The 14836-nt window shown below is 39.1% G+C and overlaps 1 protein-coding gene across 3 annotated transcripts in view; it reads left to right on the top strand.

The window, feature by feature from the left end:
* Nucleotides 1-14836, top strand: part of eef2k.L (eukaryotic elongation factor 2 kinase L homeolog) — a 67864-nt gene that overhangs the window by 6526 nt on the left and 46502 nt on the right. For 2 of the 3 annotated variants that reach the window (XM_041575869.1, XM_018236450.2), the window contains exon 2: nt 10788-11108. In XM_041575869.1, coding sequence (XP_041431803.1) covers nt 10869-11108 — 240 coding nt within the window. In that variant the 5' untranslated portion in view covers nt 10788-10868. Of the gene's footprint in view, nt 1-7012; nt 7104-10787; nt 11109-14836 lie in introns of those variants that run through there. The other variant, XM_041575870.1, reaches the window with a different exon arrangement.

The following is a 14836-nucleotide window of genomic DNA, read 5'->3' as shown; positions in this document are numbered from 1 at the left end:
ACTCTAGTATAAGCCTAGACGCAACTACAGCCCTGTCTCCCAGCAGCGCACATTCCGCCAAAGCAACCACCCCCCAGTGATCAACCGGACTTCTTTGCAAAGTTGATGGTGACAGAGAATTGCCAAACGGATTACTGTGTGCATTGTCCCACTGTCCCACTACCATGTGCAGAGGGCGCTGTGTGATATTGCCATCACTGTTAATCTTTCGTATAACCAACAGAGGGCACTGTGTGATATTGCCATCACTGTTAATCCTTCATATAACCAACAGAGGGCGCTGTGTGATATTGCAGTCACTGTTATTCTTTCATATAACCAACAGAGGGTGCTGTGTGCTATTGCAGTCACTGTTATTCTTTCATACAACCAACAGATGGCGCTGTGTGATATTGCAGTCACTGTTATTCTTTCATATAACCAACAGAGGGCGCACTGTTATTCTTTCATATAACCAACAGAGGGTGCTGTGTGCTATTGCAGTCTCTCCCCAAGTGAACTGTTGGACTGTTGGTATAGGAATGATTAAAAGTGACTGCAATCTCAGCTGCTGACCCGAGTATAAGCCGAGGTAGACTTTTTCAGCACATTTTGGATGCTGAAAAACTCGGCTTATACTCGAGTATATACGGTATATACTGTTAATTACTTCACAGAGCTTTATGTATGTATGTATGTATGTATGTATGTATGTATGTATGTATGTAGAGGGCAGTGCCAGTTTTAGAGCAAATTTACTATAAATTTTTTTTTTACTGTAACCTGAACATGGTTTGTTATTAAAGTGATCAAGATGATAAACCTTAGCAATGCAACGGATACAATTTCCCAACATGTAGGCTTGTAAAAAAAATGTATACATGTAAATTTAAAAATGCAACGATTGTGGATTTAGAAGCTTGAGACGCTGACACTGTTCTGTTTACACTTCCGTTCTATTTATAGTTGAACAGGGAAGTTATCCAAAATGTATGGATTGTTAGATACTTCTAAATATGGAACTTTAAAAACATGGGAACAGTCTGAAAAAAATGAAAGGGTTGAGAGATCACAGTACTTCTTTGCTACATGTTTTTTTGTGTCCTGTTCTCTGAGATTCTTAGTCCTCTTTTTACATGAGGCGGGGCGTTTTTAGTGAATTGATTAAAAGGGAAATTATCATTAGTTAATAGCAACATTGATAATGTATAATTTATCATTCATCATTTATGCAGTTTATCATTAGCTAGTAATAAAACAGATGGCCTACCTGACATCTGACTGACTGGCCCATGGGCCGGATTGCTGTATATTGTGTTATTTCGGCATCCACAGGAATGGACTAATACCATTGTTCTAGATATGATGGGAGGAGCTGAGGAAGATATGCACGGTGCACCAATATACCATTCATCCACCAAGAAGGTACAAGGCAGCTCAAATCTAAGTCTGGATAGAGCCTATCGAATCGCAGAATGTTCAGTAAGATCTACTCAAGAGGGAACACACATGTTCAGGGTTGGGTATTATGGGTGTAACCGGTTTTATTGTCTGATTCTGAAATGACTTACAAACAGCCAAAAGCTATAGGCTGCTACAAAGGCAATTGTAGGCAAAGGCAAAGGTAGGCTTACACTCTAAACTCTTTCTAGTTGTAATCTTTTTGACCCTGAACATTCATGGATAAATTTCACCATTTAAACATGAAATTACCCCAATAGGATTGTTTTACTTCCAATAAGGATTCATTATTTTTTAGTTGGGATCAAGTACAAGGTATTGTTTTATTATTACAGAGAAAATGAAATAATTTTTTAAATTTGGATTGTTTTGATTCAATTGAACAGCCTTTCTGTAATTTGGAGCTTTCAGGATAGGAATTTTCCAGAAAATGGATCCCATACCTGTACTAGTAGCCCTTTTATTGGGTCATCCACATGAGCAATATACCTTGTAATCAGATTAGCAGCAGCACACATAATCAGCTCTGTTAGCTTTACTAATAGACCACAAAGCATATCATTGAAAAGATTTTAGCTGCTTGAGAGTCCGTTTATAAGCAGCCAATCAGAGTAAGCCTTTCCAGAACATCTTAGTAGACTTTAGTAGACTTCAATAAGTAGACTTTAGGCGTTACTTATTGAAGATTGAGTTGTTTTTTACTCGACAAATTCAAGTTTTCTAGGGTACTTTTGTTAAAACATGAATTTTTGGGTTTTTAAAAAAGAACACTTCGAACTTTTCAAGATTTATTATCCCCCAAAGCTGGAAATATCTGAAATCTGAAAATACTCCAGCTAAAACCTGTCATGGTCATGTAGAAGTCAGTGGCAGAGGTTCCTAGATGTTTTTTGCCTTCATGATTTTCGGTTTTATTCCGTGGGTGTCACTCGAAAACTCTATTAATTCGAGCGATTCATGGGGGGGTTTGTTTTTTTTTCCCAAAAACTTGATCAATTTATCAGTTTATGGGTTTTTTACCCAAATTCACTGATTCAAGTTTTTTTCCATACAAGTTTTTCATAAATCAGATAACATTGTAGTTGTGATTTTATTCGAGGTATAAAAAAAACCTCACAAACTCAACCTTTGATAAATAAGCTCCTTAATTTTTGGAGATCCCTTCTACGGAAAACCCCAGGTCCTAAGCATTCTGTTTCACAAAATGAATTTTGTATTCCTGTGAATACTTTGTCAGCTTGAGAAAGGACCATTGCAGGTCCGAAACATTGCTGCTGGGCCGTATGTAAGAAAATAAAGGTGGTTTTATTATTTCGGGAGTGCTGCAAATTTTTTGCATGCAGTTCCTAAGCATTCTGATAACAGGTCCCATAACTGTATAGTTCTCATTTCATTTGTATTTGTGTCCATGTCCTATTCTGCTGGGCTAATTGTTAGGACTCCTGTATGGTGACCACTGCACTATTTGTGCCATTTGGTAGCCCTTGTAATATTAATGTATTTTCACATAGACAAGAGCACTGTGGAATGTTCAGTGCCTTTTAATTCAGTCAAATATATTCAATTCATGTGTGCTTTCAAAGCGGAACAGGCTCATTCTAGTCCCAGGTGCAAGCTGTACCCCCTGCCAGGGCAAAATTCCACAAATCAATGAAGACAGCAGCACTCTGGTAATATTGAAAAAGTGAAAAACTTTACCTAAAGTGCTTTAGGCAACGTTTCAGGCTACTCAGGCCCTTTGTCAAAAGTGAAAAACTTTACTTAAAGTGCCATAGGCAACATTTCGGGCAACTCAGGCCCATTGTCAAACTTATTTAGATCAAATTGGGAGCAGAAGTAGTAAATACTGTTAATAAGCATGTTGGAGACCTCTAGTGACCAAAAAGAGGCAAAACCACAATCTCAATAATTTCTCCAAAACATGCTATTCAATAAAAAAAATATATTTTATTCACATCAGTAGTTAAAAAACATGTATAGTAATCCCTCTAACGCCTAACGCGTTTCATGCTTACCCAGCACTTAGTCATAGGCAGAATCCCTGCCTATGACTAAGTGCTGGGTAAGCATGAAACGCGTTAGGCGTTAGAGGGATTACTATACATGTTTTTTAACTACTGATGTGAATAAAATATATTTTTTTTATTGAATAGCATGTTTTGGAGAAATTATTGAGATTCCATTGTCAAACTTGACAAAGGGCCTGAGTAGCCCGAAACGTTGTCTAAGGCACTTTAAGTAAAGTTTTTCAATATTACCGGAGTGCTGCTGCCTTCATTGATTTTTAATTCAGTCAAGGCCCTAATTATTATAATAAAAAGCCTTCAATATGAAAACGTTTTTACTGTACACGTGTCACCTCAGGCACTGACTGTTCTTGTGGGTGATTATAGTCCTCTAAATGAAAACAAAGAAAGTGAACACCATTTAAATGGTACATTTAATTTTAGCAAGATGCAACAGAAGCACAAAGGCCAAAGAATGAAAGTTTTTAAAGGAAAGTTTAAAAGGAAACCAGATCCGCACCTACTGACTCATGAGATCTCTACAAATGATTAATTCAGGCACTCCTGCTTTTAACCCCTCTGGTATCTGTGTTTGTGCTGACTATCTAGAAGGCATTCCTAACACTGACTCTGGAATGGTATTTAATAGGTGTGTTTTCTTCTGGGTTCAGCAGAAAACATCAACATCATTTCTGTGAAGTCAGATATGTGAGGGTTCAGGATATCCCCACGTGCTTAGGATTCATTATGGGAGGTGATGTAACAATAGAAAAATTAAAGTGCAATAAATCAGGTAGTGAAATAACATGGTTTGCAAGTTGCAGTGGCCATGTAAGGAGCATGAATAAATCCAAGGGGTATCCAGATAGATTCCATGTAACACACCTTGACAACATGCAAGTTGTTGTTTATATAAACAAGCTGCTGTGTATCCATTCAAACAAAGGATATACAGTGGATAACATTTTAATTCTGAAGGATCCCATTGTATACTACAGAGCTTATCTGTTATCTGCTGTGTATCCTGTGCCTTTTCTTCTTTTTCAGCTTTGAATGGCTGCCCCCATGGCTACACAGCAACTTGTATATATAAACCAGGGGTCCCCAACCTTTCTTACCTGTGAGCCACATTCAAATGTAAAGAGAGTTGGGGAGCAACACAAGCATGAAAAAGTTCCTGGAGGTGCCACATAAGGGCTGTGATTGGCTATTTGGTAGTCCTATGTGTACTTTAGGCCACTGAGAGCAACATCCAAGAAGTTGCGGAGTAAAATGTTGCTCACCAGCTACTGGTTGGGGATCTCTGATAAATATCTGATATAAACCATAGTAGAGTTTCTGAAGCAAACACACCAGTTTTGCCAGTGCAGGGCAACAGTATGTTATATTTTAATAACTATAAAACACTTTTCCTTTAAGTCTCAGCCTGCATATTTGTTTATGCTGAGAGAAGTGGTTCTGCTCTGTGTCCCAATTTCTTTCAATTGAACTGCTTCCGCTTGCATGCAGGCACATGCAGCGGTGTGGAGGTCAGCTTGAAAATGCCTGCTTTTGCGTGTTCAGTTGTATGGGTGCAGATCCGCTTCTCTCACCCTGAAAATAAAATGCTGAGAGCTCAGTGTGTCCATGGTCTTAGTTCACCAAGGGCCCTTTTGTTGTCACTCAGTAACTTCCTTTTTCACTGTTCTCTACCCTGTTATTCAGTGGCAGCATTTGGTGTATTTACTGTATAGGTTAAAGTGAACAGGCAGTTAAGGGGAGTCGCGGAAATGACCAAAAGGTGGAATGTAGATGACAGCTACAGTATAACTAAGGGACCCCAGTTTCGCTGCTCTGCCAGTCCCAATGTATATGTATTTTCATTATTAAAATAAATTTTTTTGCAATAATATATATCAGCCTCCCAAAATGCTTTAGGCACCTTTACAACATTTTTCAATGTATTATTATCTACCATTGGCATATGGTTCATGATTCACAGTAGATCTAGAATGGGAGACATCTGGTTGAAGACTGGAATGGGACAGACAAAGGTCTGAATGGTGTATTTTGGCAAACACTTGAGATCCTGTTTCTCATAATGGTCTCGGGCAGCACACGCTGTTATTAGCTGGTTCCTAGAAAAAGTCTTTGGGAATCTTAGTTGGTTTTCAACTGGCTCCACAAACCACGGACATCTGTGTTTTATGTAGCAGCTAGGGAGGGGTTATTATTTATATGTATTTTTAGGTCAACAACATATTTTGCAGAGCTGAGGGGTTGTCAAATCACCCAATATCACCCCCTGTTGGCCACTGAAGCTAGCTGTAGAATTCCCTTCTGGTCAACTTCTGGCAAACACAATTATTACTCTTTAATATATATTCTACATAGGGTATGTTAAACTTGTTTAAATCTAGGAAAATATGGATTCACACTGACACCAAAGCAATGGTAATTTCTGATGTTTTGTTAGCAAAATAGGCGACAAAACATTGTATTAATGCCCTAATGGTTGTGATATTTGGATTTTTTCAGATATATGACTTAGCTATAATTGGGTGGCCTGGTCCCCTGAGAGAAAGTTTGCAGTCCTACCAGAGAGAAGATCCAGTCTGTCTGTGCCCTTGATTGGCATATGTAGGTTGTCTAACCGCCATGTTGCATGGTACCTTCTTGGTGCCAACAGGCTTTTATCAATATATTAAAAATGTCAAATATAATAAGAATTAAACATAAAAAGAACTTTAAATTGTTCTGACCCTGGTTGAATGGTTTGTCAGAAGAGCCTCTTGGGTTACAGGAGCAAAAGTTTTGCATAGGGATTTCCGTTGCCCAGCAAAATGACTGTAAAAACACAACCATTATAATTATGTCTACATGTCCCAGTTAGGCTAGAGCTATGCCTATGGTTGCTGAGCACAGAATGCAGTGCTTATAATGTTTATTGCAAACCTCCACAGTTTTGTTGGGACGTTGTACCCCTATTCCCTTAAGCTTTCTCCATACCATTAACAAATATGGCATATCACAGCTTCCATTTTGGTGCTGCTATTGTTATAGTCACATACACTGCAGAATGCCTAAACACATCCAAACTGCTCATATTTCCACTGGTCACGAAGCGTTAATAATATCTGAATCCTTGTATTGGCAGTCAGAGAGTAGGGAGTGTCTTGGCACACACAAGGCTCTGTGGAACAGCAGGGTATCTATGAGTGCCAGCTCTGCTATCACATGCTTTGCCTGCAGAGCGCTCACATAGAGAGGCTTCCGTTTGTTAACCTAAAAGCTCTGACTTTTTAGGATTCTATGGCAGCGACCCTGTACTGTATCCTCACAGCATCGTGCTCCACTTTGTCTGTGGATATTGCAGGCCTGTGCAAATTTGAGCAGATCATTTATGACCCAAGAGTTTAAATATTTCTTTACCAGGTTCAGGACAGTCCTATTTTTTTCCATGTTGCCTTAAAGGAGAAGGAAAGTCATTTAGCATTTGGAGGTGCCAAATGTTAAGCACCCCCAAGTGAATGTATTTACTGTACTTTTGGACTCTTGGGGTGGGGCATGTGTGCACCTATCAATGGAGGCTGCTGGAGCCGAAAGCCAGCAGAGTAAGCAAACCTGCCAAAAGAGTGTGGAAGACAGCCGAACCCGCCCGACCCGTGGGTCCTACAGGTAACGGGCTGGCGCACTCATCAATAGCAGCTACATGTCACTGTGTACATGGAGTGGATTTTGGTTTGGTCTGAAATTAGATTCAAGTCTGATTTAAAAGCTATTTTAACCTTGCATTGTTGTTGTCCCTTCAGTGGAGAATGAAATTTGCAGCCCTGACTGGCAGGCTACCTTCATGTTATGCAACTGCCCCCGCTCCCCATCTGAAAGGGGTTTATAACAAAATAGGGTACTAGTGGGAGATATTTAAATAAAGGACAGTCAGTCTGTAAGACAGTTGGTGCTCACAAAAGGCTAAACCCTACATATTTACTGCCTGCACAGAAACTAGGAGTGAAAATGAAATAGGTAAAAAAATATACATTTAACAGTATTTCCACAGCAAGACAATAAAAAAAGAAAAGTTTAGTGGTCCTTTAAATGTATAATTCATTTTTATCCTAATGATGATCCCCTTTAATTATTTAATATAGACAGCTAAGCAGCAGTATTTTACTAACCACCCAGTGTTCAGCAGCTCAGGCAAGGGGTGACTATCAGTGCAATGTAATTGCCTGAAATGAGAAAATGTGCTTTATAATCACGTTGTCAGTCAGTGATATTCCCTTCTTCCTTTATTGTGCAATGAAAGTGCCCTGTGATCTGCCATCCTTTGTTACTGGAAATATAAATTACTTGAAGCTTTGGGAGAACAATGAGCGGATGGCACTAAAAGAAGATAGCTTTTAGTATCTGAAACAGCATCTGACTTGTTAGATGTTAATTATATATACCTTATTTATGAGCAGCATTTATTATACTTCTGTAGACAGTAATTCTGCCCACACATCCATTTCTTAAAGGAGAAGGAAGGTTAAATAACTTGGGGTGTGTCCTGGCTCAGGGAACCACTGTAGGAATACCACATCGGCCCAGTGACGCCTAGCCATGATTTTGCGCAGTACAGTAAAGGGCCACACTATAAAAACATTAAGCTGAATTTTGCCTATTGCACATACATAATAAACATAATAAAGCAGGGTTGAATACTTAAAGCAGTATTGAACAATAAAACATTTCCCCAATCTCCACAGCCAGTGACGCCTTTAGGGCAGAGACACACGCTCAAGATTCAGGGAGATTAGTTGCCCGGCGACAAATCTCCTCTTCTTCGAGGTGACTAATCTCCCCGAACTGCCTCCCCTGCCTTCTTGCCGGCTAGAATGTAAATCGGCAGCAGGATGGCACTCGGAGCAACTGGGTGACTTCGGAAAACAAAGTGCTAGAATGTAAGTCGCCGGCGGGAAGACGGGACGGCATTTCTGGGAGATTTGTCGCCCCGAAGAAGAGAAGATTTGTCGCCGGGTGACTAACCTCCCCGAATCTGACCATGCGTCTCTGCACTTAAAATGCAGAAAGTCCTCCAATGAGAATCCCAGCTGATCTGTATCAATATGGTTCCATTAATTGTTTCTGCAACTGGCGTTCAAAGCTTTAAGCACTGTTTCCCAGCACTGAACAAGTCTGTCCTTGTGTCCATGTTTGATTCCAGTGTCATATAAGGAAGAAAAATTACATTATAATTTAAGATAACAGCAAGATGCCTGACACGGTGCTGGGATTTAACATACTTATTTGTCGGTTATTTTGCCTTTATAATGATGTTTTTTGATCAGTAGAATTCTCATGAACTTTCTTGCATCTATAATTATGTTTTTTGTTAAGGCTGGGCTTACATCACCAATAAGGAAACTCAAATTAAGTAGCAAAATAAGCTTTGTAACCCACGAAATTGGTTTATAACCAATTTTTAACTACTCATTTTGATTCTGTAAAAAATTTTACATTATAAAGAGGGATCATGGATACCCATCCTTAAGAGCATGGTCCCTGCCATACCCAAAAAGATCCGCTTCTTCAGGCTGGTCAGTAAACAAACAAGTCTTTCCCTGCTAAATCAAGGCTAAATCTTGCTTACTTCATTATACAGCCTTCAGGCCAAAAATGTATCACATTGGGGGTCTAGTGGAGACCAATCGGTCAATGGGCCCTTAGCTACCATAACTGACAAGATTTCTTGCCTAGGCCATTGATACCCCTTTCAGACATTAGTTGTGAAAAAGAACGTGTTTGAACCATAAAGGACCATGGGTTACCCATATACATATATTTACAGCACCCCCAGTTGACATAAATAGATGTGGAAAAACCCCAATTGCCCCGATTCTAGTTATCCATAGCAACCAATCAGCAGGCACGATTTCCTCATCTGCTGTTTGGAAACAAATATATGTTAGTTTGCTCTGGGTGAGTAGACCTGGAGCAAACTTTGCACTTTTTATTGCATTACCCAACTTGTTTAGCTGTTCTGTTAATGTTAAAAGAGAATGCCAAAGCAAATAGTGAGGCAACTCTAGTTCTATGAGAAAAACTAACATTTTCTAATAAAGGTTAATTAGAATTTCATGAGATATGCTTTGAGATATGTTTTGCTTATCAGCTTAAATCTAGTTCATTATTGGAGACTCTATTTATATGTAACTATGAAAATGTAGAATGAAAGACAGACAGTTTTTTTATGCATTCAAATATAATGTATTGATAGCCTGCGCTTGTGAAAATTGTATGATAGGTTCAAAAACTCTAACACAGTTATATTATCTTATGTTCAGGACCGCCATCAGAAATCACAGGGCCCCATACGACAAAATTTCCTGGGCCCCCTAGGCTGCGCCCACTGCAAGCCCCACCTATAGGTCCACCCCCACCACACAGTAAAAAAACAAAAAAAAATATTGGTGGCTAGGGTTCCCACATGTTAATAAAAAATAAAAAGATATTGGTGGTCAGGGCCCCCCATAAAAAAATATTTGTGGCCAGGGCCCCCTCATTAAAAAATATTGGTGGCTAGCACCCCACATGAGAAAAAAAATTGGTGGCCAGGCCCCCCCCCCACATTATTAAAAAAACGGTGGCCAGGGCCCCTTAAACGTCCATGCCTTCCCGAAGTCAGCTGCTCTCAGAAAGATGGGGGGCCCGACTAATCAAGTAAGTGTGGTGTGGCAGGGCCCCCTACAACTCTCCCCCCTGTCCCCCCCTGATGGCTGGCCTGCTTATGTTACATGACTCATGGAGTTGTGTATTGTGTCTATTGTATTGGGTATTTTAAGAAATGTTGCACCCATTATTTTATTGTACAGGTATGGGATCCGTATTCCGGAAACCCAGAAAGCTCAGAATTACCGAAATTGATTTAAAATTGATTTCCTTTTTCTCTGTAATAATAAAACAGTAACTTGTACTTAATCCTTACTATGATATAATTAAGCCTCTTTGGAGGCAAAACCAGCCTATTGGGTTTATTTAATATTTACAAGACTTAAGGTATCAAGATCCAAATTATGGAAGGATCCGTTATCCGGACAACCCTCGGTCCCGAGCATTCTGGATAACAGGTCCAATACCTGTATAAATATAATACTAAGAACCGGATGCCCTGTATGAAAGAACTAGTTCTGGGGCCCATATCTTGGTCATGGAGCTCTTTGCTGACTTGTAATTTTGTGTATTTAACAATAGGGGAACATTATTCCCTATGGATACACAGTTTATGGAAATGTAAATGACTATGTTGATGTCACACCTAATGCTGTTGCATGTGTAGGCTTGCTGAACATTAGGTTAATACTCTGTGTTGTTTTGCAGGCCATTTTGCTTTATGCCAATCCACAACAGCACTCTGGCTATTTCAGTTATCCAGCGAATAATCCCAACCAGTCACACACGATGGCAGACGAAGATCTCATGTTTAGGATGGAGGGCCTTGATAATATCAGTTCAGGCAAAGACCAAGGCTCAGATTACAACAAGGCCGACAGCGACGAGGAAGACAATTTCTACATATGCCCCATCACCGATGACCCAGCTTCACATCAGAAGAGCAACAAGAAAAACCCAGGTTTCTTTACCAAGTTAGTGAAGCAGTCGGAGTATGGAACCAGTTCTTCCCCAAGGAACTCCTTCAAGGTGTGTGTTAGGACTACAGGATGAAGAATTTTTATTAGACAGTGTTGTTCCTATCACTGTAGCACTCATCAGTCAAAGGAACAATATTTCACACAAGCTTTACATAGATTAGACCTCACTCAGTTAAGCCATTCCCTTTTAATATAATGGGAAGTATTCCTAAATTTGGTTTTTACTTAAAAATCTTAGTATTGATAACTGACTTGTGTGCCATTGCTCTAATGCCAGCCTGGTAAAATTATTACCAAATTGGCTGAATATCACTGTAAATGGTCCAGTACAAACCATTTTATCACTTGGCACTAAATCCCACCTTGGTTGATTCCTCTGTATAATGTATAGGGAAGATTGTAGACTTGACAGGAGATCTGCACCCCACACTGCTATGTGATATGTGCACAAATAATGCAATCAAACTTATTTTACTATTCACCCACTGCTCTGTTATAATAAATGTTCTCCCTCTCATCTTGTTCCCTCCTACAGCTGCAGGTTCTGCTCCCTCTATTATTACGTCACTGAGCTGTCAAAAAAGACCAAAAAATCAGGTTGTTGTGATATTGTCCTTAAACCCCTTAAATTAAAAGAAGTAACATTTTGGCCTGAATCCAGTAACCCATCAGTACTAGGTCCAGTAACCCTGATTAGTAACTGATCAGCCGTTATCAAACATAATAGATGAATGGTTGATACACCAATTTTGTCAATACCAAGACAAACAGATAATTATATAATTGTTGGTCCTGGGCTAGGCAGTTGCTCGGCAGTGCAATTTCTTTATAGGTCACAATGGAGCCCATAAATATATACTGTACAGGTATGGGGCCTGTTATCCACAGAGCGCATGACCTGGGTTTTTTTTAGGTAAGGGACAGGTCCGGACTGAGAATTAAAATAGGCCCTGGCATTTCAGGTACACAGAGGCTCAATCAGCCCACACAGAGGCCCAAACAGCCCTCACCAGCCCACAAAATACCGACTTTCTATGGGACCTTATGGCAGCCCCTCTGGCATTTGTCAGAACTCACAGATTGCCAGTCCGGGCCTGGTAAGGGATCTTTCCGTAACTTGGATCACCATATTATGCCTGCTAAAAAAATTATTGAAACATGATATAAACCCAATAGGATTGTTTTGCCACCCATTTTGATTCATGCAGCTTAGTTACCATCAAGTAATCGGTACTGTTTTATTGTAACAGAGAAAAAGGAATTTTTTTTTTTAATTAGAATTATTTGTTTGAAATGGGAAATAACTATCTCTTAATTCGCAGCTTTCTGGATATGGGACCCCATACCTGTATTGTATGGTTTATATCAGTCACGTTCTTGACTCTCTGGTGGTTGAGTGGTTAAATGTTTAATTAGTCCTATAATATTATCTGGTTATTTGTGTGAAATCACCATCTGCTACATAATGAAGCTGAAATGTTTGGAGAAAGAAATGACGAAGGAGGGGCTGATAACTGGCCTAACTGGGCCAGACCGGTTTTGTTCCAGCTTCCCCACTTTTGTTATTAATGTAGCTCTTACAGAGGTCAAAGATCACGTGGGAAATTGTGCACCAAACACTCCTACCTTATCCTCTAGTCAGAAGAGAAAAAGAGTTGGGGGTTGCAATAGTTACAGCCCCTCCTGTTCACCATACATATTATTTAACTCCTCTATGTCTGTATTGTCATGGGAGTTGATTTGGGTTTTCAGGATAAGGGATCTTTCTGTCATTTGGATCTCCATACCTTAAGCCTAAAAAATACATTTGGACATTAAATAAATCCATTAGGATTGTTTTGCATTCAATAAGGATTCATTATATCTTTGTTGGGATCAAGTACAAGATACTGTTTTATTGCTGCAGAGGGTAAGGAAATTATTTTTAAAAAATTTAATTATTTGATAGTCTGTGGAAGATGGTCATCCCTTAATTTGGAGCTTTCTGGATAATGGGTTTTTGGAGAACAGATCCTATACCTGTACTATGTTTTATATCTCTATATGCATATTCTAGTAGAACAACCACACCTGCCCCCTAGCTTGGCGTACACCTAAATATTCTCTTGTTTGGCTACATCTCCATCCACGTGCTGGGCCAAATCAGACTTATCCAATGTTTAGGCCCATGGGCTAATGATCACATTATAACACAGGCCGCTGCATACCCATCACTCAACAATTCTCACAATGCCTACAAAGTTCTGTGGTAAACAGACAGAAAATAACAGAAGGATGCAAGGCACTGCAGAATTTGGAGTCCCTGTTTCTTTTATTTATCTATTTTATATTAAAATCTATGTGTGTGTGAAGTAGTAGTAGTAGTGTTTAGCTTTGATCTATTTGTACAGGTATGGGATCCTTTATTCTGAAACCCTTATCCATAAAGCTCCAAATTACGGGAAGGCCATCTCCCATAGACTCCATTAAAGGAGAAGGAAATGGTATACTTAAATAGCCTTCTAACAAAAGTCTTTTGCGCATAGAACTTACTGAGAGTTTGCAAATTTTCCTCCCTGGTGTGATGTGTAAGCAGCGACGCTCTCCTTAGACTGCATTGTGTGACTCGGAAGAAAGAAGTAGGCGTCGCAACCTTACTAATATGGCGCCTGCATGGCTATATATGCGAACAAGGACATCGATTTTACAAGATTTGACTGACATATGAGCATTTTTAGAATAGCGTTTCAGGAGGTCTGGAGGAGTACAATTAAAGGAGAAAGGTATTGTTTTTTCCTTTCCTTCTCCTTTAAAAGCAAATAATTATAATTTTTAAAAATCATTTCCTTTTTCTTTGTAATAAAAAAACAGTAGCTTGTACTGGATCCTAACTGAGATATAATTGATCCTTTCTGGAGGCAAAACAATCTCATTGGATTTATTGAACATTTAAATGATTACGGAATGAACCCTTATCTGGAAAACCGCAGGTCCAGAGCATTCTAGATAACAAGTCCCATACCAGTAATTGTCATTTAAAGTTGCTTCGAGTGTAAACTATGAGACCAATCAGCTGTTTATTTATTAATGACTGTAATAGTAATGAGAAATGTTATTCTTACAGTGCTGCGAAATATGTTAATAATAATAATAATAATAATAAATGCTTCAGGAAACTGAACAGGCGAAACTAGGAAGAAAGGAGGGAGATTTGGATAAAGTACTGTCTAAAGGGTCTGGTGGATGTTTACCTTACAAACCAAAGTACCTAGTGGGCTAAACAAAGAGTGGTATATAAAAATCTCTATTGATTGGTAGTATTTAAGCACTTGTATCCCTAATTGTCGATAAGATTTCCTTTGGGGTAACTGTCCCCTGTTCTGTTTGATATTACAATATTGTGATGTTTTGAATTGTACTGTTTATTATCATGTTTTAGGTTTAACTTTCCCTTTGTGGCAAAGCATGATTATGAGAGTATCTTATCTTTAACTTTAAGGTTAAAACCTTTACCTTTAAGGAAATAGAAAAGAGATTTATTTTTAATGGTAACAAGATGATGTTGTGGGAGTCTATAAAGTGTTAAGTGTCCCATGATAATTTACTACTCTGAGGAAGTGCTGTGGTTTTAGGGCCAAAAACAAAACAAGTCAGTTGTATTTAACTTCACTGTCCTTGTATTTGGGATGCAATAAAGTCATACTGCTTTGAAGAAAAGGGAGTCTGGGTAAATACCCCTCATGAGTGCAATTACTGAGGTTTCTGTGAAGTGTTTCACTAATATTTGTCCCCTTGATC

The sequence above is a fragment of the Xenopus laevis genome, chromosome 9_10L (assembly GCF_017654675.1).
Source record: "Xenopus laevis strain J_2021 chromosome 9_10L, Xenopus_laevis_v10.1, whole genome shotgun sequence".
Lineage (NCBI taxonomy): Eukaryota > Metazoa > Chordata > Amphibia > Anura > Pipidae > Xenopus > Xenopus laevis.
Note: the sequence above shows the minus strand (reverse complement) of the source record. Positions and strands in the feature narration are given on the sequence as shown.